The sequence below is a fragment of the Xiphophorus hellerii genome, chromosome 11 (genome assembly GCF_003331165.1).
Source record: "Xiphophorus hellerii strain 12219 chromosome 11, Xiphophorus_hellerii-4.1, whole genome shotgun sequence".
Taxonomy (NCBI): Eukaryota; Metazoa; Chordata; class Actinopteri; order Cyprinodontiformes; family Poeciliidae; genus Xiphophorus; species Xiphophorus hellerii.
In genome coordinates, this window is record NC_045682.1 from 19,014,001 (window position 1) to 19,039,318 (window position 25,318).

General features: G+C 39.8%; 1 protein-coding gene and 1 long non-coding RNA gene across 3 annotated transcripts in view; one reads left to right on the forward strand and one right to left on the reverse strand.

Moving 5' to 3' along the window:
* atp2a3 (ATPase sarcoplasmic/endoplasmic reticulum Ca2+ transporting 3) overlaps positions 1-25,318 on the reverse strand; it is a 53,887-nt gene that overhangs the window by 6,544 nt on the left and 22,025 nt on the right. For both annotated transcript variants that reach the window (XM_032575879.1, XM_032575880.1), the window contains exons 4-14: positions 24,559-24,663; positions 23,353-23,491; positions 15,005-15,085; positions 14,561-14,646; positions 13,951-14,415; positions 8,023-8,111; positions 7,385-7,487; positions 5,431-5,562; positions 2,032-2,148; positions 1,569-1,787; positions 681-1,016 (exon numbers count right to left, since the gene is read on the reverse strand). In XM_032575879.1, coding sequence (XP_032431770.1) covers positions 681-1,016; positions 1,569-1,787; positions 2,032-2,148; positions 5,431-5,562; positions 7,385-7,487; positions 8,023-8,111; positions 13,951-14,415; positions 14,561-14,646; positions 15,005-15,085; positions 23,353-23,491; positions 24,559-24,663 — 1,872 coding nt within the window. The remainder of the gene's footprint in view (positions 1-680; positions 1,017-1,568; positions 1,788-2,031; positions 2,149-5,430; positions 5,563-7,384; positions 7,488-8,022; positions 8,112-13,950; positions 14,416-14,560; positions 14,647-15,004; positions 15,086-23,352; positions 23,492-24,558; positions 24,664-25,318) is intronic.
* LOC116728097 (uncharacterized) lies at positions 8,119-17,160 on the forward strand. The gene is made up of 3 exons (XR_004340944.1): positions 8,119-8,128; positions 11,987-11,989; positions 16,984-17,160. It is a non-coding gene; the product is annotated as an uncharacterized LOC116728097 (long non-coding RNA).

The window sequence follows — 25,318 nt, forward strand, 5'->3', positions numbered from 1 at the left end:
AGACCGCCGTTTCTCCTCCGCTGTTTAGATGTTTGTTACACAGCCGGCACACACTTTTGTGCCAGGCTGCAATTTTATCTTTATTTCTTTTAATTATGAGAACAAAATCATAATACTACCAGAATAAAGTGATGCTTCATGTGAACATCATGAGAAATAAAAGATTTAAATGAGGAAGTTATGCGTTTTGTCAAGTCTGTCACAATTAAGGAATTAGTGGTATGAAATTAATTTCTGTTGTGATAATTAACATTTTTTGATGAACAATTTTGTTTACAGAAACATCATAATCCGTCTTTTTTGTTGTTTTTTGTTCCATGTGGGTTTTCTGTTTTCTGTTTGTTATTTTTAGTTGTGCTTTATTTACGTTCCAATGTGGGGTATTCTTTAGAAAATGTAAGTTTATTGGTCTTTGAGACGACAAACTTGCGTTATTATACCATTATTAAAAATATTGCTTGAAAATGGTCTGAAAAAATTTATATTACTCTTCGTCGCAATAACTGTTAATAATTCAGCGATAATTTATTGTTGAAAATTTGTAATAACTAAACTTTTTTCCTCATTAAAACAATTTTTTTTCTTGTCATTTTATGACTTCCAAAAAATTTGCGGAAATTAGATTGCGTGAAAAAATCATCGATTTCATTTGCAAGCCTCATCGCTCGTTAACTTCTCACCATGGCTGTGATCTCGTCGAACGACTGCAGGTATCCGACTATTTTGGACTTGTGCGCTGGCTCGACGCGGGCAAAGCACCGGGCGCGTTTCACCGCCTCTCTCTGCTCCTCGGTCGTCAAGTCGTCGAACTCGCGGCCCGTGTACGCCTTCCCCTTTACGTCCTCCTCCTCGCCGAAGATGCCGATGCGTCTGCAGATGGCCACGGCCGTGCCTTTGTTGTCTCCCGTGATCATGATGACGCGGATGCCGGCCTCGTTGCACAGCTTCACCGAGCCGATCACCTCCTTCCTGGGCGGGTCCAGCATGCCAACGCAGCCGACGAACGTCAGGCCCATCTGAAAGAAGGGAGAGGAGAGATGGGAGAGGCTGAAGGGGCTTTCACTGTATGGACAGACGGAAAACCAGATGGATGAATGATTAAAGCATAAATGAATGGATGGAAAAGAAGGAAACCAATAAACAATCTTCTATATAGTCAAATGTTTATTAAACTGAGCATTTTTGTACTTATCTGGGCATGAAAAATACTTCAGTTCTTACATTCCAGACAATTCCAGAGTTTTCAGGAAACTTGGAGTTTTGTGCCAAATTTTTACGGTCCTTAAACCAAACCTGGAATCAAGTGAGACGACCAAGTTCTACAGAACCACACAGCTGGCTGATCCTGAGGAACTGCTAGCAGCAGGAACAGCTAGCATGAAATCAGCTGACTAGCAACAGCTTGCTAACAAGGTAGCCATTAGCCTGTGTCCTATATTCAAAGTCATCTCCAACTTTTAAAAGCAGGCATTTTTAATAGGACTAAAAAGATTTAAAATATTTCTAGAAGAATGAATTATGTGACTGTTTGACTAACATGTGACCGCTAACTTAGCCCCTCCATGTACCTCGTATTCTGCGAACTTGCTGGAGTTCTCCAAGTCCATGTCCTCTTTGCGCGGCGGTGTGTCGTGGGTGGCCAGAGCGAGGCAGCGCAGGGTGTCCTTACCCGTCCCCCACTCCCTGATCTTACACATCAGCTGCTCGCGCAGGGCTGGCGTCATGGCAACCTTTGTCGTTCCCACACGCAGGTAGTCGCACCTCTCCATCACGCTTTCAGGAGCACCCTGTGATGGGGAAAAAAATTAAGTCAACAGCAATTTAAACAAACAAAACATGGAAGTTAAAAAAAAAAGTTATACTCAGTATGAAAACACATTTTTAAGCACTAACAGAATTAGAGACTTTATGCAATTGTGAATATTTTTTGTTCTCAGTATGGAGAATTGTTGTGAGAGTCAGAAGGAAACTTTTATAGAGTCTAAATTATATCCAAGAACATATACACACACTATGCTTATGTCCCCATACCTTAATAAACATCTTGCTCTGGGCGCCTGCTTTGACAGGAGTGCAGTAGACGGACATGGACTTGCGGTCACGGGAGAACTCCAGAGTGAACTCCTTCTTCATCAGCTGCCTGATTACCTGACGGCGACAGCAGAGGATGGAGGAAAGTGAAACAAAACAGAAGAAGAATAAAGAGGCAGAGGCTGAGCTGAGTAAGCATAAGGATCAGTCAGGTTAGTAGCTCGAGAGCCGAGGCTGAGCTCCTGGCAGCTTAACGACGGGAATTCACAGGTGAGAGTCGACCGGCTCGTCCTCAAATCTGACTGAGGATCATCAGAAAGGACAGATGGAAACAAGGAAACACTGCAGTCAAATGTTAATTACTCTGCAGACTATGTTCGGTATTTTATTGGGTTTTTATGCGATTGACCAACTAAAACTGTCATTCAATTATTTTACTGACCAAAATCTATGTGAGCGAAATGAACTAGGGCTCCAACTAACGATTATTTTAGTAATCGAGTATTCTGACGATTAATCAGAGTAAAAAAAATGTGAACATTCTGCAGATTTTTCTTTAACCAAATTTTTTTCCCAATATTATTTATATATAAGAAAAGGCAAATAAACAAATAATTCATTTATTGAATAACCAAATAAACATTTTATTGACTAAAATGCGATACAGTCCTTTAGTGCAAAGGACTGTGGGGAGTTCTGCTGATAGAAAAATACTTCTAACATCAATATATGAAAGGCTAAGAGGTTTTCTGCTCGACTGAAGGTCCGTACAGTGTAGGGCTGATCTGTTGACGAGGTTTCCATTAATAATTGAAAAGCAAGCGGTGCTTAATAGGAGATTTTTAATTTTTTTTTTAACAGAATGTTAACCAGGTGAAGCTAAAACTATGCCACTTGAGGAGTTCTTGGTGGAACTTATTTACAGACAAAGAAGGATTTCTCTATAAATGCTAAATATATATTCTTTTATATAGTTTTGGCTTAAATTCTGCTCAGAGTATGTTCTTCTTTTCAGCGAATGCCCTTTCTATGAGCTTATTCCAGTTAACAATCAATGACTAAATTTGTTGACAATTATTTCAATAATCAATTGTTTCAGCCCTAATATGAACACTTTTGCCAGGCACCTTTTGCCTCAGTCTGCATTGTGATGCCTTGTCCTACCAGTAGGGGTCCTTCTAGTTACGATCCTGTTTCGATGAGCCTGCTGAGGCTGACCGGATAACAGATGTCCAGCTAGATCACTGCAGGTGATGAACTTGAACTGGATCCTGTAACCTGCTGCTACATCACATCAACAACTGGATGTTTATCTGAGCTCCTCTTTGTTTCTTGGCTCTGCACCTTCCAGCAGAAGCCTAAAAAAACCCATTTCAGTCAATTTTATTAAGACATCGCTTTATTGCAGAAAGTTTATTTGGAGATTACAAAATAAAACATAAAAAACACGCCTCCCTAATACTTGTTCTAACTTCACTCTTCTCATTAGAGCGTTCGCCGATCGCCGCGGTCCAAACAGTGGTGGGGGGAAGGGTAGAGGGACGTCTCACCAACATCGGCTCATCGGTCTGTTAACTGTTAATCATTAACACAGCAGGACCCTTTGACCATTCCCACGTGATGAACTTAAACTTAAACTACTACAGGACGAAAGCAGCTGGGAGATGTTCTCAAGGGGCAATTTGTCCGAAGACATAAGCAAACGATCACCGACACACCCTGAAGTCAAACATGTGTCAAATGACAACAACGTGCTTCATTAACGAGTCTTTGTGTGAGGAGAAAGCGACCTGCTGACTTTAGTCTTTAATTATCCACCCGGAGTTAAACAATACTTAAATGTGAAGCATGATCTGAAATAAATATGCGGAAGAGAGCCCCATTAGAAAGGATGGATGCCATTAGAACGCCGAGCAGATTAATCACAGCCTCACAAACTGGTGTTGCTGTGGATGTCAGAATGAAAACTGAGGAGAAATAACCAGACCTGCGCAGGGAAGAGGCTTCAGCAGCTGTTATTGGACAGTTAGCAAGATCTACACCCTGTTTATAACTGTCACTCTAATAGCCTGAAGCGATAAAGGAAAAGAAACCAGAAGTGATATGTGATAGTCTTGGTTTATTATCATAATAACGGTGGAAGGTTTGCAGTGAAACATGACAACCTCACTAGAATATCAGGAGTTTTAGCATGTTCTACCTGCAGATTGAAGAGAGAAAAAAGAGACCATAACGCTGTGAAGTACGGCAGTGGCAGCCTTAGGTTTTGGGGCACTGGTGCATTTTACAGTAGGACATCATGAGTCGGCCTGTCGGGGTAACACATTTTGCTGGACGACAAATTGTTATTGCGATAAACAATAATATTGTCGTTTAGAGACCATTTTCCAGTAATGGAAATGAACACACTGTTAAAGGTCAAACTTTAAACTCTACAAACATTTAACACTGAATCTGGAAGACATTTGAAATATCCAGAAATAAATAAACAAAACAACAGAAACAACAAATAAAATTAATTATGAAGTCTCTGTAAACAAAATTGTCCTTCCAAAGAAAGGGCTAGTTGAGACCAGAACACCAGACTAAAGACTTTTGTCATTCAGTTTTTGGTAGAAAGAAAAAAAACGATAAATTATGCAAATAAAAATTATTGCGTTTGCTTTAATTTATCATGCAATTACTTAATTTCTTGTTTATTGTGACTGGCCCAATTATGAGGGAAAACTTCAACACATCTAGAGAAAACTCTGTACTGACGTAATCAAGTTAAAAAGGTCTTTAAACCAGGGTTGCCCCCATCTGATATTGATATCAAAAATTGGTCCGATAACAGCCAAAAAACAAGTACTGAATTCTATCGACCCACATCTAAAATCTTCAATATAAGCACGCGAATTGAAGCACTTCGCTCCAGCATTTAGTCCGGCCCACATTTCTATCAAACATCACTTGCTTCCCACATGCAAACTCACTGGTTAATAATAAATGCACTTATACCAGTTATTGTTGACTATTGTTCTCTATTTGAGCAATATCACTTGATCAAGTCTTTTTTTTTAACATTCCACACAACAAAATAAATAATAAAAGTATATATGATTTGAGAATATATAGTATTGGGTCAGTATTGGTATCACATCAGAAGTGAGGAAGTTATATTGGGATGCCCCCACTTTAAAAAGTAGAAAAGGTCAGATAAACTTTTAGCAGTTTAGAAATGGTAACATTTTTAAAACTCTGTATACCCCGACCTCTAAACCTGAACCCAATGCTCAAAAATAAAAAAATCCAAGGTCGCCAGTGTCGAATGAGATGCTGAAACATGCACGACTGAAAGCGCACACAGCTCAGTGGAGATGCTGCAGTCTCCACAAAGGGAAATCTTAGCGGGCTTACCGAGTTGCAGGCACCGGCGCGCTCCACCTTGGTGAGTCCTGACAGGTCGGTCTTAAAGACGTTCATCTTCTCCACCAGAGTGGTGAGGGCCGTCTCAGTGGCCTCCCCCACCTTCTCATAAACCCCTTTACTCTGCAAGAGGACAGATTTGCGTTAAATTTCAACAATCACAGAAAACAGTTATACCCCGTGCTATAGGTCAACAAACGGCCCGAACGTTTAGTCAACGATGACCCTAAAGCAAATACCCTTTGAGCATCTTTTAAATATGGCCGACAAAGTTTGAGCCCAGCATGAAAAATGTTTTGGCTTTGCTGGCTGAGACGAGGCACTAATGGTAAACAGCACACATCATTTATCTGTGAGAGGCCATAGATGGCAGTGAAACTCCTCGTTTCTCTCTAGTATTCCCATCTTCCTCCTCCTCGTCTTGCTCCTCTGTCCTTCTCACATGGGCTAGCGCGCTCATCTTAGCATTTCTTTCAGAAATGAGCCAAACTGGTGGCAAAGAGGCTATTTCTGAAAACTGAAATCTCGAGAGGATGGGAACAAGATGAGAACCGCTTTGTCCCTGGCCTCCCCACTCAGCGTGGTTACCATGATAACGTGGTGTTGACAAAGAGGTGAGAAAAACAATGTGAACCAGGGAGAAGACGATACGCGAGAGTAAAATTAGCTCGGAGGAGCAGAATGCTTGTATAAGAAAGTGGCCCGTGTTTTCCAAATAAATTACCCTCTCGCAACACTGGATGTGGACGAGCGAAACCTAGAGAAGAATTCAGAACCCTTAAAACTTTTATTTGCATTGTTATTTCAAAAACAACCAACGACTGTTTCAGCATTGTGAAGTGGAAGGAAAATGATGAACAGCAAGTTTGGGGTAAGTCTCTACCAGGCTGAAACTTTTGCTCCTATTTCACCGTGAAATCACAGAGATCATCTGTGTATTTAGTTTGGACTTTGAGCCATTGTAACACAAATACTCCTGCACCAATAAATTGACCAGACAAATAAATTGGACCTGATTTCCTTAAGTTTGGGAAAACAATCGGGTGATGATTGAATGTAAAAAAAACCAAAAACCCCGATCTTATCTACCTTTGAAAAGGTCTGAAAATCACCCACTGCCCTCTTTTGCTCTGTGGTGAGAGCAGGTGTGGTGAACAACGGTCAGCACACTGTTGCCAAATTAGCAACTTTGTCATTATATTTAGCGATTTCTCAGGCAAAAATAAAATAAATAAATAAATAAATTGGTAAGCAAAATCGGCAGGTCAGGCTGATCAGCCAACCCCCCCCCCCAAAAACTGCAACTGGAGGAGCAAGGAAGTAGGTCGGTCATGTGACATTTGTGACAACTAACACATTGTAGCTCTGGCTGTATGTTTATGGTCACTGGAAGGTGAATTAACCCCCAAATGTCACGTCTTTCGAAGCCACTCCCAGGTTTTCCCTGTCCTAAACTTCATCACTCCACTTCTCTGATCGGTGCTCAGTGAGGCAGCTTTGTCTTGATGGGTTTGCAGTTCTTTTAAAGTTTTTATTTCATAGCCATGGACAGTGCCAAGTAATATCTTGGTGTATGGTTTCATAACCTAACCCTTATCCACAACTTTCTGCCGGACCTGTCCGCCAACTTCCTTGTTTTTTTAATCCTGACTTTTCTCTAATGTTCTCTAAAAACCTCTGAGACCAGAAACAGAACAGCTGGATTTAAAATTAGATCAAATTACAGTCTAAGTATTTCTAAATTAGGTGACTTCTGAACCCTGAGCTTTATTTACTCAGAATAAACGGGGTAGATACAACATTCATTAAAACCATGTAATTTTTCTTTAGCTTCACCATTTTTGTGTTGCCTTCCCCGTACATCCCAATAAATACCATTAAGGTTTACCATAAAAAATATTTAAAAGTTCTGCGTTGCAACTCAAAAGAACTGTATGCAAATGACCTCGTTGTAGTCCAGCGAGGAGTCGTTGCACATGGAGCAGATGGTGGCCAGCTCCAGCAGACCGTCATAGTCCCCGCACTGGACGGGTCTGTTCCCTTTAAGTCTGGGAGAAAAAGAAGCAGTCAGATGGCGGGAAAAAACACTTCACATAAGTCAGAGTAGGTTTAGCCGGCAGCTGGTCAGCACTGCAGCGTCGAGAGGAGAAAACGGCGGCCGTACAGCGGTAAGCATACATTGTGTGCCTCTGTCACGCATCACTGATGACTGCATGGCGACCGTGGATCCCTTCCCTGTGGAGGCTGCAGCCGTTGCTAGCAGAGCTCCCACACAGAAACCCACACTGAGGCGTTATGAAAGCGTCAGGTTCACACGGAGCGGCGCGCTCGCTAAGCAGTCGAGCAAACAACATGAGCTGCTGACATCGTTCTCCTGTCTAATGGACGGCCACCTACCTGCACACCTCCACAAAAACATGTTCGCCGACATCAAAAACAGCCCAACAAAGCAGAAGCGTCTTATTTCGTAGCTTATGGATATAAGTACAATAAAGTTGAGCCTTAAGGGAATGTTTTTTAAGCTAAAAAGAAGAGGTGTTTTGTTTTTTTCCCCCCAGGTCAATCGCATTCTGCAAAACTCACATTTGTCCCTCGGGGGCATATGTAGAACCAGTGATGGAGAACTCGTGCAAGGTGCAGCTTGAATCCTCCACCTTGTCTGTAACGAACATCTGCAAGAGGAGAAACAGTTAAAAGATGAGTCGACAGAGAAAAGCTGAGCTTTGCCCTCGTTATGTGGCTGCAAGGTGTTTTTAAAAAAGTCAGATGAGTTAATCTGTACAAATCTGTGTGTGACCAAGATTTATTTTTGTTTTCTGTATGTAGTCATTCAAGCACAGCCATTTATCATCTTTGGTTATTTTTAAAGATTTCCCTCTTATTCACTTCCGAGACGTCCAGCAGACCAGATGATCTGTTCTAAGAATCCACAACGACTGAAGGGAAATTGATCTTTCAAGGAAACAAAACAGAGACATTCTAGTTCGTTGTTACAGGCAGAAAACTGACAATGAAGCAGCAATGAACTGGAGTTTAAACAAATATTTCACATAAATGTGTATATATAGAATGATATTACGTTGGAGTTACACGTGAGCAAATTTAAAAAAGACTATTTGCTTCGTTCTTATACGGATTTTGATCTTATTTGATTCTCTACTTCCTTTTTGTAGTTTCCTGCAAAACACAGCTGGTTTAGGTTTTTCTATAGCACAAAGTGATTTGTTGATTCATTAAGTGTACACATACATTCTTGTTGCCGATTGTATTTTTGATCGAATTAAAATTTTCCCGGTGTGCGGCATTTAGCATCATATTTCCATTTTATCTGTTGTCTTAACTATCCAGTCACGTGTTGCTAAATTATTCAGCTAGCTTTTTGCAGGCTGCATATCCAGCCTCTTAATTTACTTCCTACTTCCTGAAATCAGTCTGCCACACACCCAACTTTAAAATACATTTTGTATGATAAAAGATGCAAAGTAAAGAAAATGGAAATTATCAAGAAGTACCGTCAAAGGAGGTGAAATCTTGACAAAGGTTTTCACACGATAAATAAAAATGTCAAGGATCAAATTCCTTTGTTTGCACCAATTCCGTCACTGCATCTTGTGTTACGGCTTTTTTTGCAGGCACTGTACTATCCCCTCACTATTTTTGGACGTCAAAAACGCCTACAAGCATCATGGGAGTTGCGGTTCTCAAAGTAATTTGTGAGACACTCGTACTTGAAACCTGCTCCTGTGAACTGGTGAGATTAGAAAAAAAGGAAAACGTTCCTTTGAGGAAACAAGAAAGAAAGGCATTTTAAAAAACAATTATCAGTAATATTGAGAAAAATCAGCAAACATGAATTGAAAACATGTCTGTGACTTCTCTGATCAATTGCCAGGAAGTTACTAAGTTAGTTATTTGGTCATAATAATTAATTAGTAGCTTTGTTGTGTTTCCTGTGGGTGTCTGATATTTAGCTGTTTAGAAGGACAATAACTTTAATGACAGGCTGTCAGACAGGAAGGCAGCGGTTTCTCCCTAGAGCTACAACTTAATGCTACAGATGAGCCTTTACAAGAGGAAATCATCTGAACTGGCTCTCTGCAGCAGTCAGCACATCAAGTGGGCTGGAGTAGACGAGATAAAACACAGCTATAGTCACCACATTAAATTAGGATCGCACTCTTTAACACGTTGTGGTTTCGTCAGATCTGCAGTTGTACAAACGTAACATCTGATGATGATGAAAACCAAAGACTCTGTTTTCTAGAAGAAATCATTTTTAAACAGAAATTTGATCTCCTGAAAAGTATTCAATGTACTACACAGAATATAGACTCAATACTTGATTATTCCTCTGTTTGCAGAAAAATAATGCATTTATTTCCCATCCACACTTTTTCCTTCCACTCAACTTTTCCCTCAATGCAATGACCTTTTCTACTTTTAGCTTCAATATGGAGGTTCTCAATGATTGAGTCAACATGGTCGTAACTCAACATTTCACCATTAAGAACCACCAGTGCTGCAAATATATCACCACTTATGGTGCAATAATGCTGTACAGTACAACACTGTTTGGAAAGCATTACCAGATAAAAATACTGTATTCCAGCTGTGATGAATTAATGCTTTGCATGCCAATAATGGATTGTATCAGCTGAATGTAGCCTCACTGCTCTAGATATCCACAGTAGATGAAGCACACTGATGTCAGATTGCTGCAAAAATACAAAATCTTACCGATCTTTTTTTTTGGGGGGGTCTAGTTAGTGCAAATATCTTAATACACTTGAAATAAGACAAAACTAATGGAGTAACTTTTCTAGCAAGATGTGATGTGTTATTCTCTAAATGGGTCGCCGTTATCTGAAAGATGAAACTGTTGGGGAAAAAACAAAGAGTCAAACAGGAGTGATCTTTTTTCTTTTTGTTTTCTCCTCACTAGGCCGTCTCCAAGGAAACGAGGCGCAGTGTGATCCATGTGACTCAGTAGTAGCAGCAGAAGTTTGTTTCTTTTTTCCACCCTGCTCACCTCCTCAGAAGTTACATGGGGATGCACTTTGAGTAACCCTGCTTACAGTAATGTGTGTGTGTGTGTGTGTGTGTGCTTCATGTGTATAAAAGTCAAAAGAAAATGGGAAATGCAGTGTCAGGATTCAGAGGGGAATCCCTGCACATGAGGGAATCCCCCTGACCCCAGCAGGGGGAACAGAGGGATGTCTGGTCCTGCTGGGAACTGGAGGAAGAACGATGGATAAACTACTGCAGTGAAAAAAGCATAAAACCAGAGGAAGTACATAGTAAACATGGCTGGGGAGGAGTTAAGTTACCGCAAAAAACTCTATCATCAGGAAACAGCATGCGGAGAAGAGAAAAAAAAAAAGCACAAGAAAGAGGAAGCCTAATTTGACTTTGTGAAAAGGCGTGCCCGCTTCTCTGCAGGCGGGGAGCAGCGAGCCGGGGGAGTAAAGGTAGAAGCAGAAAGTCAATATTTACTAGTGTCAGCCCGTCTTCAGTCTTTTTCTGGGACTGGAAAGCTTTCAAGGTTGTGGTAGGTTCACTCCCCCGTGCTCCTGCAGGGAACTCCCTGCTGCTACGCATTTATCCCACAGACGCTCCACATCATCTCAGGGGAGAAACAGACTGCCAGCCACTGCAGGCGTGCTCTGTAGAAACCCCCCTGATTACACTTAAAAACGCTGCAACTTATATTAGTCATCGATTATTATGGCGATTAATCGGACAGGTTTTTTATTTAGCCACTTAAACCTTGTTTATACAATATTTGAAGTACCTTAGAGATACAAATGAAGAACTTTTTAAAATAAGAACATAAACATTGCAATAGCAAAAAATTTATTTAGTGTAAGATGCAAACTTGCATCTGAAGCTAAAAAATACATCTAACATCAACAGGAAATTTGGCCCTTTCTGCTTGACTGGTCGATACAGTCTAAGGCTGATCTGCTGACATATTTTTATAATTTTACAGAATTTGAACCAGATGAAGCTATAACTCTGCAACTATTTACAGACAAAGGTTTTTTTTTGTTTGTTTTTATTTAAATGCAAAATGTATGTATTTTTGGTACAGTTTATTTCTAATTGCTGCTCTCAGTGTGCTGTTCTTTCAGCAAATCAAATATTTTCAGTTTTTATACTCCAGTTGACAATCAGTTACTAAATTAGCCAAGAATCACTTCAATAATAAGTTCATCGTGATTAATCCAATTAATCGCACCAGACCTAGAAGTGAGGTTGAACCAATTCATCTGTCGAAACGCACATAATATTTGTAAACTTTATAGCCGCATTTATAATTAAAATGACAGACCTGTGTTTTTATTCTTTTTTTGAGAAAAAAACCCAGTAAATATTGATACTGTCAGACAGAAATTTCATATCCAAAAATGTAACTTTTCAGGTGATAACAAAAAAAAAAAATTCTAAATGTAAATTTTCACTGTCTGGTCAAAGTCTCGAGCTTTTTGATATTTTTTAACTGGATATTCACCAACTTAACATCTAAATGCAAAACGGGACGTTAGAGTTGGTTGGTAGAGGAGGGTAAAAAAAATTAAACGTTAGAAGAAAAGGAAAACGTAGGTTTAAAAACAATTACACATGCTAGGATTTTGTTTTACACAGAGAACATTTTGTTAGCTATGGCAAATCAAGTACTCGACTCAAGACAAGCTATGATTAACTACTTGCTTAAATGTTTTCTTATGCCAAAGTTCAATTAATGCTAAAACCACATCATACAATTGACTGAATAAATATGAATTATTCCTCCATTTATTTATGTATTCCTCCAAACATCATGGTGCTTAAATTTTGGTGCTTCACGCTGGCCGCCGGTTCGTATGCGACTGAGGTGAGGGATGAGCTACGGGATGAAAGCACAAGGTGTTAGCTGAGACTGGGATATGTGCAGAGTGCTTAACAGGAGCCAAGACAAACAGCAGAGCTGACATTTACCCTGCGCTTAGAGTAAAGTCATTCTGCGAGTACCACACACACAGGCAGACAAAGGGAAAGGGTGAGGCTATGTGCAAGTTATGAATATTTGTGGATAAGATCTTTCAGAGTTTGTAGTCTAATGTGGTTATATATGCACCGTTTATTCAACCATGGAGTGCTGTTTGTTCAGGCAACGTGACATTTCAGAGACTTTTACCGGGCCTGTGTGGAAGCTGATTTGGCAATACAGAGGCATTGTCGTTGTCTGTAACTGCTTGAGCTCTACCAGCAGCTATCGCAAAACCTGGCAAGTGGAGATAAACCTTAGAACAACAAAAAAAAGGATTTTCCAGCTTTAATCGAAAAAGTTAAGAAAGAGGAGGGTAAAAAACAAAATTAAACGACAGAAGGAATGGAAAAAGTAGGATTAAAAATGACCACCTAACCCTAAAGAAGTTCAGCTCCCAACATCCTTATGCACATTTCCCAAGAACCATGTTTCCCTCGTCGGACCCAAACTGCTGACAGAAATTTGGTTAGGATGTTCAAGAACAACCCAGGAGCCACCAGGTTTAAGTGCAAGCATTCAGTGGAAGAGAGAGAAAGAGAGAGAGTTGACCGAGAACGAAGTACCTGCTCCAAGATCAACACCTTCAGGTCAAACTGAAATGTGTAGCTTTCCATATGGACAGGCCAAATACCTCCAAGATTTTACGGAGGTGAAGAGAAGGGTGTTTGGAGGAATCCAAGCAGGGCTTTTTACCCATCATGCTTTGAGTCTGTTTCACTGTCAGCTCTAGCTGTTTTACCCAAAGGGGAGGAAGGAGGTCTACCTCCAAAATGTTTCACTTCAAATCAACAGCTGGAACAAACTGGAAAACAAACCCAAACACAAGCAAGTCAACACTAAGCTCAGAACGGACTGAACCAGAACCGAGACCAGGTCTTGCCAAGCTCTACCATCTTGGATAAACATACATTATTTTTATCCTTTTTAGCTTGAAGATTATCAACAATAAATATCAAACTTGTGCTCCAAATTCTTGCTTTCATACAAGGTATCTGCATATTTAAGCTGGACAGACTTAAGACTTTTAAAGACATTTTTAATGCCACCTTGAATTAAATTTACAAAGGAAAAAACTGTAAATATGGGGAAAGGTTGGGAGATTCTGCTGTCTTACAATCAAGCATTACCTGAATTGCTATATTTCTAGAACGAATATTTTAGCTAGCTAGCCATTTTAGCTAGCTAAAATAGCTAGCTGGCAAATCCTGCTAGCTATATATCTAGCTAGCAAGAATTGCTAGCTAGCATGTACAAGGTTAAATATTCCTGAAAGGACAACATTTAAGACCTGCGATTAACGCATTTAAGTCCAACTTACATTTTTTTTCATTAATTTAATTTAATTCTAGATACGTGAATTTAAGGCAGTTAAAGGATGTGCGGACACCCTGTCACAGCAGTTGGATTTAGCATATGATGTATTTTAACATGAGCTGGACACCAATGTTGAATCTATGTAAACTTTTCCACTGACTACTTACTCTGCAGACAGACATCTGGTTGGTGGTGAGGGTCCCCGTCTTGTCAGAGCAGATGACAGACGTGCAGCCCAGGGTTTCCACTGACGGGAGGCTGCGGACGATCGCGTTCTTCTTGGCCATGCGACGCGTGCCCAGGGCCAGACAAGTGGTGATGACGGCGGGCAGGCCCTCAGGGATGGCGGCCACAGCCAAAGCAACGGCGATCTTGAAGTAATAAATCGCCCCCCGGACCCAGGAGCCGCCGTGGACGGGGTCTCCAAAGTGGCCGATGTTGATGACCCACACGGCCACACAGATCAGGGAGATGACCTTCGAGAGCTGCTGGCCGAACTCGTCCAGCTTCTGCTGCAGCGGCGTCTTCTCCTGCTCCGTGGATGCCATCTGGTTGCGGATTTTACCGATCTCGGTGTTGACGCCCGTAGCGACGACGACGCCGATGGCGCGGCCTGCGGCGATGTTGGTGCCCTGAGGAAAGCAGAGAAACAAGCAGGAGAGAAATAGTAATTTACTTTTATTACAGGTAGCAGATTACAAATGCATAATATCCCTAAGTGTTTCAGAAACTTTGTTAAAAAAATAAAATAGTAAGAACTGCAGAGGGTTTACTCACAGAAAACAGCATGTTCTTTTTGTCCTGGTTCACAGCTCTGGGGTCAGGAACCGGGTCAGAGTGTTTGATGATGGACACAGACTCCCCTTAAAACAACAACACATTACTATCCTGTAATGGATTTCCACATAGATGTCATTAGGTATGCATAATATATAGCCAATTTATCAATATATCATCACCACACGCAGTATGCATAATGCTAATAATTTCAGTACAATGCTTCCAGACGATTTACTTAATTGTTTATCTATTGCGAGTCACATCGTTATAGCAACCTTCACCAGTATTAAAGCACGTTTTCCTAATATTGTGCAGCCCATGAACGCACCATTACCGTGCCATATCATTAGGTAAACAACACTTCACACAGATTACCACGCAACATTAAACTGGACATTTGCATATGTCAGTGATTGGTGTTTGGTCAGAGAAGACTAGTACCTGTAAGGATGGACTGGTCCACTCGTAGAGTAGTGGACTTTATCGAGGTCACTCGGATGTCAGCAGGCACCTTGTCCCCAACTAAAATATTAGAGATAAAAAAGAAAATCGATAAAAGGATGTTTTTTATAGCTTTCTTGTCCTGTTGTCTTTTCTGTACTTGACCATGCTGTTTATTTTCTCTCACTGTTTGCTTTTTTTTTTTTCCTTTTCAAAATCGGTTTACAGAACCACATCTGGAAAGATTATAAATGCTTTGGAGAATTGGTTTAGTGAAATGGAGGAAAGTTATAATTTGTGTTTAGTGGGAAGGAAAATGTACTTTTATGATAAATCATGTGACAATGCTGACCTCTAATTGACAATGTTGAACATCTAAAAAGTTTTATTTAAAGCAATAAGTGTGTGTGGTTTAAAACGTAGAAATGGAGGGAAGGTGATCTCCAGGTGATTGGTGTAAAAAGAACCCGACTGTAGAGCCTTTAGTTTCTGATTGTCTGGACTTAAGATGAACAATTTGTAGTCTACAACACTGTTCAATTAGGTAATAATAATTCTCATTACAATTAACCTATGAATCCATAAGGTAGTTGTGTGTTCTCTGCGCCCACTTTGAGTTTAACATTTACAATAATGTAGAGACAAACAAAAACACCCCAAAAGAAAGTTGTTGAAAAACTATAAAAAGTCCAACTTGAGTTACGTTTCAACACTTTTTGTGTTTTTATGCTAAAGTATTGCTATGAAGCTCTAATGATAACTGGTTCTTTAAACTCACTTTCCTACAAAAACTCCCTAAAGGAGAATGTTCAGGTTTTCTTTTATTTACTTTTAATTAAAATTTTGTGAATAGAGTACAATTTATTATTACCAGGAGACATGGCTACCTGCTCTACCACATAAGCCCCTACTGTAATTATTATATGACAAATAAATAAAGCTAAATAAATAAAACAGATTGAAGTTTAAAATACTCAATCATAAATCATAAGCTATAATTAATACTTCTTAAGCATCAATCCCAAAAAGGGCTTTCAATTTATTTTCAAAATCGGGAATGATTGATAGAATTTCACTTCTAATTTTTTACAATCTGAATAAATTTCAGAGTTAAGTGCCTTTAGTTTCGCTTATTTTCATACAAATGAGAGCTGGTGTGACAAACAACATTACTGTACACCAGTGACGTGCGGTGATGTTTATAGCTGGTGAGGCACCGACTTAATCATAATCAGATTTAAAAATATAGACCTCTTGCATGTTATTGTTTACATAAGGAAATTTCGCGCATCCGGACATTGCTGGAGGGCAAAAAGACTATTCTTTTACATGCATCTATAGCCGCGCTTCCGCCGTACAATAATTCCGTTAACTCAATCAAACTTGGACATGTAGATATTATTAATTTCTTGCTGTGCTCCACAGCAAAGGGAAAAACCGTTAAAGTACAACTCAAAACCACGTCTTTCTCGCTCTCTGCATCAGTGAAGCTACGGGCAGACTCGTTCCCATAGCAACTGACAACGCCACAAAAAAAAACCACTCAATTATTTCCCACACAAGAACAAAACATTCAGTCTGTTGCAGTAGTGTGGTTTTAGGCTTAATGTTTATTTTGCGATTATTATTAAGTGATTGCTGTGGTAATAGGAGAAAACTATAAATATATCGCTGAACTTGACTTTACTGAATGCCTAGCTCGCCGTTACTGTCTCTTACTCTTCAGTTGTGGAGTCACAATGTCAGTGATCATGAGCGCCCCCTGCCATGAGGCAAGAGAACTGCCTGCCTCACCTCGAATCTGTTCTCTGCCATTTCTGATCGCTCCTCAGCACACAAAACACGTTGCACACACAGTAGGTGACAAAAAACACTACATTATATAAATAAGCTAAATTATGGAAAATCAGTTCATACATTAAATGTTTTTTTAGCCATTTTATTGGCGACGTACAGACAGGGGGAGCATGCTTCTATAGAATGGCAGCCAGCGCAGTTAGCCAGAGGTTTATCAATCGAAGGTGAGGCTCAACTTCCTACTGCCTCACCGGCTTCACTTCCGAGCATTTAAATGGGAAAATGCAAAAATTCAGCAATTTTTAAGAAAAAATAATCAGAATTTGTTAAGCTACATGAAAAATAGGTACTTTACAGTACAAACCACAAGGTTAATAGCAATATAAAATAGCAATATAAATTATTTTATTATTTTATATTATTTTTCCATGATAACAGAGCCTTACCTGCCTCCCCTGACTGCACGTCACTGCTGTGCACACACAAAAAAACAACTTAACAGGAAAAAACCATTTCCAAACTGATGGTGGAACATTTCCTGTAAATAAAAACCTTGGTTTGTCATTGCAGAAAAATGTATTCAGTCTTTTCACAGAAGGCCAAAAAGCTCTTTCAAGGATCTCCCAAAACTGTCAGAATTCAGTTCATTAGATTTTAAAAAACAAACCACTGAGTTCCTGTGTAAACACAGCAAAGAGAACATGCACTTTTAATAAGGTAAACACTGGGCTGAACTCTAAAGGAGAATTGCAGCGTTTCTGGTCAAACCGCATTAAACGTCCGTGTTCAGAAAATATATCGTTGGGTGAAAAACACAGATGGGTTCAGACCAGGATCAGCCTCAGGTAAACAACAGCTCGATACAACCTTGATGGAGTCACGTTGCTGTTGCACAAGAATCGATGGTTTTCCCCTCCCTTTTGTTCTCTCTTCACTCCCTGCACCTCCAATGCAACACTTCCTCATACGTACATACTGTACATACATATGTCAGACACAAACTGAAAAGTTGGACTTTCTGTCTATTAACCCTTCCTTATAAAGTTGCTATTTGATTCTAGTCCAATAAAAAAAAATGTCAATAGAAATAACATTTAATGGAAACATTTTCATAAGTGAGAGCCACTGCAGGTTTATGAGATCTGGATAGATTTACAAAGAAAAAAAAAGTTTTTCTTCTGCAAGTAGAATATGTTTCTTAAAGTCTTGTCCATTTGCTTTTAGCATAACAACTTGTAGGAAGTAAGTATAAACATATTTCAAACAAAGGATATGAAGGGGAATGCTTTAATTTTGCTAGTCATGACTTTTTTTCAACATGCTAACAGTTAGCTGCTAACCGTTAACTACTAAGAGTTAACTGCTATCAGTTAACTGCTAACAGCTAGATGCTAACCGTTAACTACTATCAGTTAACTGTTAGTAGCTAACAGCTAGCTGCTAACCGTTAACTACTATCAGTTAACTGATAACAGTTAGCTGCTAACCGTTAACTAACAGTTTACTGCTAACCGTTAACTACTAACCGTTAACTACCAACAGTTAACTGATAACAGTTAACTGATAACAGTTAGCTGCTAACCGTTAACTACTATCAGTTAACTGATAACAGTTAGCTGCTAACCGTTAACTACTATCAGTTAACTGTTAGTAGTTTACGGTTAGCAGCTAACTGTTAGCAGTAAACTACTAACAGTTTACTGCTAACAGTTAACTACTAACAGTTAACTACTAACCATTAGTACTTAGCAGCTAACTGCTACTTAGCTGCCAACAAAAATTAAGTAGCAGTAAATTAGCTGCTAACAATGCCAAAGAATAATTTTAAAAGAAACAGACTGTTGAAAGCAGAGGAAATTCTAGACTTGACTGAGATTATCTTCAGTTAAAGTGTGTAAACAGTGAAATCTTTAGTCATATTCAATAAATCAGAATATGTGTTCCAATGAGGCTGCTTTGTCAAATTTGAAAATCTTTATGCAAGTATTAAATACACTTTTTTTAAACCCACATTTTTGTATTAAAAATCCTTGTGTTATTGGTCTGATGCAGTGGCAATTCTAGCCCTGTCTCGGCACCCCTGAATAGGATTGCCACCCATCCCGGAGTCGTCCCATATTTAATGACTTGTTTTCACGAGTCATTAACCTGAAATTCTACCTTGATAATAAACCGGTTTTAGGTTTATTAATCCTATGAATTTAGTCAAATGTTCTTCAAATGACTGGAAATGCATAGTTCTGAGTAGATTTTATTTTAATTTCCAGGGGAGCAGACCTCACTAGGAATGTGTCACTCCACAGCTGCTTGTGTCTCAATGTTGGCAGATGTTGGCAGGTATGATGTGGTCTTGAGATTCTGTTTCAAACTGAGTTTATACACCTCTGGAAAAAATTAAAAGTTTCTCTGATTTTACTCTTTATAAGTATATGTTTGAGTAAAATGAACATTGTTCTTTTATTCTGTGAATTATTGACAACATGTCTCTTAATTTTGTTTGTGAATGTATGTAAATAAGCAATTAGATTTAGAAAACCGCACCGACGAATATCTTCTCATGGGTCTTAGCCCGGCTGGGGGCTAAGCACCCCTAAAGGTCCGATCCTAGAATCGCCCCTGGTCTGATGTAATATTCTAAACTTGGATGTCATGCTTTCATCAACTGCAAGCAGAAGAAAAATTTGCATAAAAGACAAATATAAGCTCGAAAACATCAGTCTGTGTTCTATAAATTGTGCTTCACAGTGATGGTGATTCTGAAATTAACGTTTTCATGATATACTAATTTATTGAATTTGACTGTAAATGTGAAAACTTGAGAAAATCAATTATGGTCCCTTGTTGTGAGCTGCATGTACCTCTACACCTTTTAATGAGGATAATAAGTGATATTTTCTCCAGCAGTAGGAGTGATAATTGCCTTTCTACTTTTAATGAAATAATTTATATCAAGTTTCACATATGGATACTGTAAATTAACGATCATTATGATTTGACAGTGTTTTGTGAGAACACTATCTTGTGTTCCTTAACGGTTTTACTTCTTACTTCTATGAGACTGATGGTAAATCAGGGTGAGAGAGGTGCTTTGGGAAATGTGTGCGGGGGTGGGTGAGTGTGTGTGTGGTGTGTGTGTGTAGGAGATGGCTGGAGGCTGCAGGTTCGGTGTAGCCGGACAGGCCGAGGGCAGTAAAGACATGCTGTTCAAACGCCTACCTTCTCTTTCTGCCACAGGCAACAAGAAGAGATTTTATGCTTATAGAGCTTTGCCAAGCTTTAGCTAAAGGAATAAATGATAAAGAGGATTACTGCACTCTAGTTTTAATTCGGCAACTGGAACATAGCACATGCTTTCCTAACAAAAAAACAAAACTCTAAAGTCAGTTTTCCATCCATTCAGCAGAACTCTGAGCTAAATCTAACGGTCTTGCGTAAACCTAGTGGAGCGGGGATCCTGCTTCACGTGTGGGGTCATCGTGACTTGTTTTTTTGGACAGACGCCGCGTAGGTTTCCCTCTTTTGGGTTCCATATAAACTCCCGGGTAACTCTTGACAACCCGACCGCCGCAGTGAAGCCATTCAAACAAGAGAGGAAAGTTCCAGCGGAGGCACAAATCACAACCGCGTCGTAACCGTGCCTGGCACTGTCAGCAGCGCTGGTGGAAACTTGAGTAAATATATTTATGCTCTCCTCTCTCCTCAGGAACACTCGCTCGTTTGCTCCTTTTCCGAAGCGTCCATACAGTTTATTCTGAACCACCACCTCTCCCCCCCACATCGGGTTCCTGTGGAACAACCGCAGAGTAATCTGTAGCACAGGACAAGGCGGGAAAAATCAGCAGAGTGGAGGAAAATGATGTGTTTTCTCTGTCACCTTATCCCAACAGGATTCAGAGCGCCGCAGATCCCCGACGGATGTTTTTTGAAGATTACTTTGGAGGACGAACCTCAGATGTTTACCCCTGTTTAAAACTGCTAAGCAACAGCATTATGTCAGTCGGTTGGAACTACTCCCTGCATGACTTTGTGCATTTCACAACTCTGCAGAAAGGTGCGCATCATCATTACTACAAATCACCAGCAAGCTTTCTCGATGGAGTGCTGCGAATGCTACCTCCAATAAAAACATTCAGTGACAGACGTAAAAAAAAAAGGGAACTTTCATGCTGATACGTTTTGGGTTATTGTATTTTGGTACATAAAAGCATCCCTGAGGTACAGCAAACTTGTGCTTTTATCATCTTTTGCATTTAAGTTTAGACATTTCAGAGTAAATCTAAGCATCTACATTCTGCAGCAAACACACATTGAGACTTTTGTTTGCTTGCTGAACTAACTGCACCACTACATAACAGCTTAAAATAAAAAGAATTCTGTCATTTTTCTCTATTTTTCCACATGACCTCACCTTTGTTCCCTGCCATAGATAATTAATGACTGCAGGGTTTCCCACAGTGCATAGTAAGCCTGGCGGGCCGCCAGGCTTTACTTGGGCCCCCACCAGGCTAAGTGTTACTTATTTGTTTTTGCTTTTTTAAAATGTTTACAATTTTTAAGACTTTGTCGGTATTCAAGCATTAATCTTCCAAGAACACATAATTATCAAGTGAAATTTTAAAATTTCCTGTCAACTTTAAACATTTCTTAACTCAAAAACACAGCAGACCACTGAATGAATGACTAGCACCCAACCACTGGGCTTAGCAAGTTTTCTGAGGGAAACCCTGGACTGCTTATGAATGAAAGGTTGGAAGAAATATCTTGAATGTTGCTATATATCTTGTCTATCTCAGGCAGGGTTTCCCCTAGTGTATTATAAGTCTGGCGGGCCGCCAGGCTTTAACTGCCCCTTCTCCAGGCTAAGAGATTCATGAGATTTATTTTATATACCAGTAACAGTATTAGCAAATGCGTGATAAGGTGTATGAAAATTTTATCACACCAATCATAGACGGGTCTTTTTCATCCAGTATTCCCTGCAAATACTGAATTCGCTTGGACAAATAACAACAAATCACAACCAGTAAATTGAAATTCTGCACCAAGCAGCAGACGTTACTAAACAAAGAAAATCCGAAAGTAATATCAGAATTCCCACAAGAATATTTAGTTCAGCATAAAAACATTGATCTCTGTCCATTTTAGGTAATTTTTCTTTTCGTCTTTCTACTACAGGTATGATTAGTGAGAGTAACTCCACTTAATCTCTAAACTCTCCACAGTTCTGCTAATCAGAGATAAAGTTCAGCATCAAGAACTTATTCAACCAGACACCAAATCAGTTGAGAATAATCCCAAAAATAAATATTTGTCCTCCTGCCCATTCCTGTAGTCGAATCCAGGTTCTAGCTGCTGGTCACCAGCAGTAACACACCACTCCTTCAAAAATCAACTAAAAACCCACAACACCTCTTAAAGCTCAGTGACGTAGAGACGGACCGAGCAGAGAAGTGCTGGTGACAGCACTGGTAATGATGGGAGGTAAGGCAGGGGCTGAGCTCAGTAAAGCTTTACCTGTGAAGGCTTGTCCTCGTATGACTGAGTACACATTCATGTGCGATCAAGGACGCTGGCTGTAACAAGCCCGAATTCCAACTAAGTGTTGTCGTGAGAAAAAAAAAAAAAAAGCAGAGTAAAACATGCTCAATGTCTACTAACCAGTGTATAAGGAGAGATTTATTTCTCTGTGGTTCATTCCTGAAAACTAACAATGCCAGTGAGGGCTTCTCTAGGAGCTATTTGATGATTTTTTCTGTCTTGATATTCACTTTTTGAACCTTGGTGTTGAAACCATGGCAGCAGCTATATTCCTTCTCCCTGCCTCTCTGTGTTGTAATTATGAATGAACACCCTGATCTCTCTCTCTCCCTCTCTCTGTCTCTTTCTATCACACACACCCCCACCCACATCTCTTCCCATAAATCATCCCAACCACCTGAAACAAATCCCCAGCCAGGGAGAGCCCAGGATTACTACAGTCCCCCCCCTCCAAAAAAAAACAGCCGTGTTGATGCTGGTGTGATCTCCTCGGAGGCGTGTGTGCCAGGAATACCCAGATGTCGGTGGAGCTCCCAAGTGACAAACGAGGCTATTTTTAGCGCAGACTGCCCACAAATTCACGACTTTACAGCAGGGGAATTGTAATGTGTGTGTGTTGGAGGAGAGTGGGGCAGAGTGTGAGTGGGGAGTTAACAAACATCAAGCAGCGTCCAGGTGGTGAGACTGAGCGCATGGAAAGCAAAAGAGAGCGAGAGAGAGAGCTGTGGAAACTTAAACCGGGTCTTAAATAAGAGCAGAGACCGCAGCAAACTTCCACACAAACAGATACAGCTGAACGCAAGACCTGCACAGTTACAGAAAAGTTATATAATCCAGTCTGAGATATTCCAACAGTCTTTCCAGGCTGAAGAATGAAAGGTAAAGAGTGTTTTCTGTGTATGTCAGTAGTAATGGGGCCGTGCAGGCAGCCAGGGGACAGCAGCCTGTCTGTGTGTGTGGCAAAGCGCAAATTCATCTGAGGAAGTGACAGTGAGAATTCAGCCTCGGCTAACCTGCCACCTCCACTATGTCTCCGGGGACTATGTCTCTGGCTTTGATCCTCTGGACGGCCTTGCGATCCATGCGGTACACCTTCCCCATCTCCGGCTCGTACTCCTTCAGAGCCTCGATGGCGCTCTCTGCGTTCCGCTCCTGCGCAGCGAACGGCAAAAAATATAAGAAAAATAAAAGGAGCAAAAGGATGCATCAGGAGGAAATTAGCATTTTCTTCTTCAAACTGATGTTCACGCTAAATGCATTCATTTAAAGGTCGTTTTTTAAAAATGTGCTACGGCCAAAAAAAATATTTGCCTTCATAATGAGAATTCTATGAATTTCTCTGCATTTTTGTTTTAAGATTAAGCATGGTGAGCATGAATAAGCATATTTTACATTACTTTTACTAGGGATCTTGAATAAAAGGCTTTCTTCTTCCTCTTCAGTGAAAATTAAGCGGGGTGACATTTTACATGATCATGTCCTAACCTGACAGACATGTCACATCGTAATGAGCTAACAGGATAAATCCCAACCTGTAATTAACTGGGATGCACAGGTTCGTAATGGTTATAACCACTTAAGTATGTGAATATGTAAACGGTCATGAGAAAAACAAAGTGTGCTCTCTATGAAGTCTAAAATTCAGGACATAATAAAAATAGTCTTAAAGTTCTGAAATGATCAAAACCTAAACTCCAGTGTACAAAACCATTATATATTTATTATCTAGAAAGTCAAGGATTGAAAGATTCCCTAATCATTATCACCATGCTTGATCTTTGATTACCTGAGAAATTGGCTGTTGTTGAAACTGCAGTCTGTAACTTTTATAAAAACACTTCTCTCTTTTATTTTTACACATTTGTCAAAACTGTCAATATGTCATGACAGTATAGCATGACAGACAATCTGTGTGAAAAAAAAAAATCAAGCTCCTCTGCTTTCTCCCAGTGCTAACTAGAAACAACCAATCAGAGCCAGGGGGCGGGTCTTAGTGCTGTCAATCACAATCTCGCTGCTCATCCCTTCTTATTGGAACGTCAACATTATGTTTTAGTTTTAACACAACAAATATATGGATCTGTACATTCCAGCATAATTAGCTTTAGTTTGGTTATAACAGGACAGGGTTAGGACACTGTTAAATTTGCATTATTCTGCAAATTTCTGGTTTTTCACATGAAATGTTGCACACAGACTGCATGAAAAACATTTCTCACCTGCCATACTCCAATAACAGCGTTGGCAATGAGGATAAGCAGAATAACAAGAGGCTCTACAAAGGCGGTGGTAGTTTCCTCTCCCTCTTCAAACAAAGCCAACACCTAGAAGAACATACAACATAAGTCAGCAAACATTTTTCACTCTCCGGTCACATTTTCCCCAGACGCTGGCAGAACGAAACAAGTCACTCAAAGAGGAATCTGGAAAAAGAAGCTCAAATTAATATGCAATAATAACCAACCCCCAGTCCGTCCAGACAAATGCCAAAGCCCCTGATAGCTAACATTTCCGTTTCTAGTTAAAGCTTGATTGAATTAGCTTTTATCAAACATGTCTGTTAGCACACATTTAGCTAGCTTAGGTTGTATACCAACTGACTTCTCATTTCTCCTTTTTTTTTTAGCTTGGCTAAATAAACAACAGGTTACTGTTATCTAACTATCCCAATGTTTTATTCTTTTGTTAGGTTGCCTTTGATAAAACTATTAGAATTTATAGTAACTTCCTTTAAGCAACAAAGTCTCAGTTTTCCTTTTTTGTAGCTAGAAACAAAGGGAAAAAAGTACAAAAAAGTACCGCCTATGACATAAAGTAGTTTTTTTTTTTTTTAAAGTAAAATAAAATTTAAAAACACAGTAAGAAACAAGCTTTTAAAAACATTTTTGTTTTTCTAAATGCAAAAATAAAAATGTAGACATCTGAATAGGCTTAACAGATCCCCTTCTAGATGCCACATGGATAGATTTTGCCCAAAAA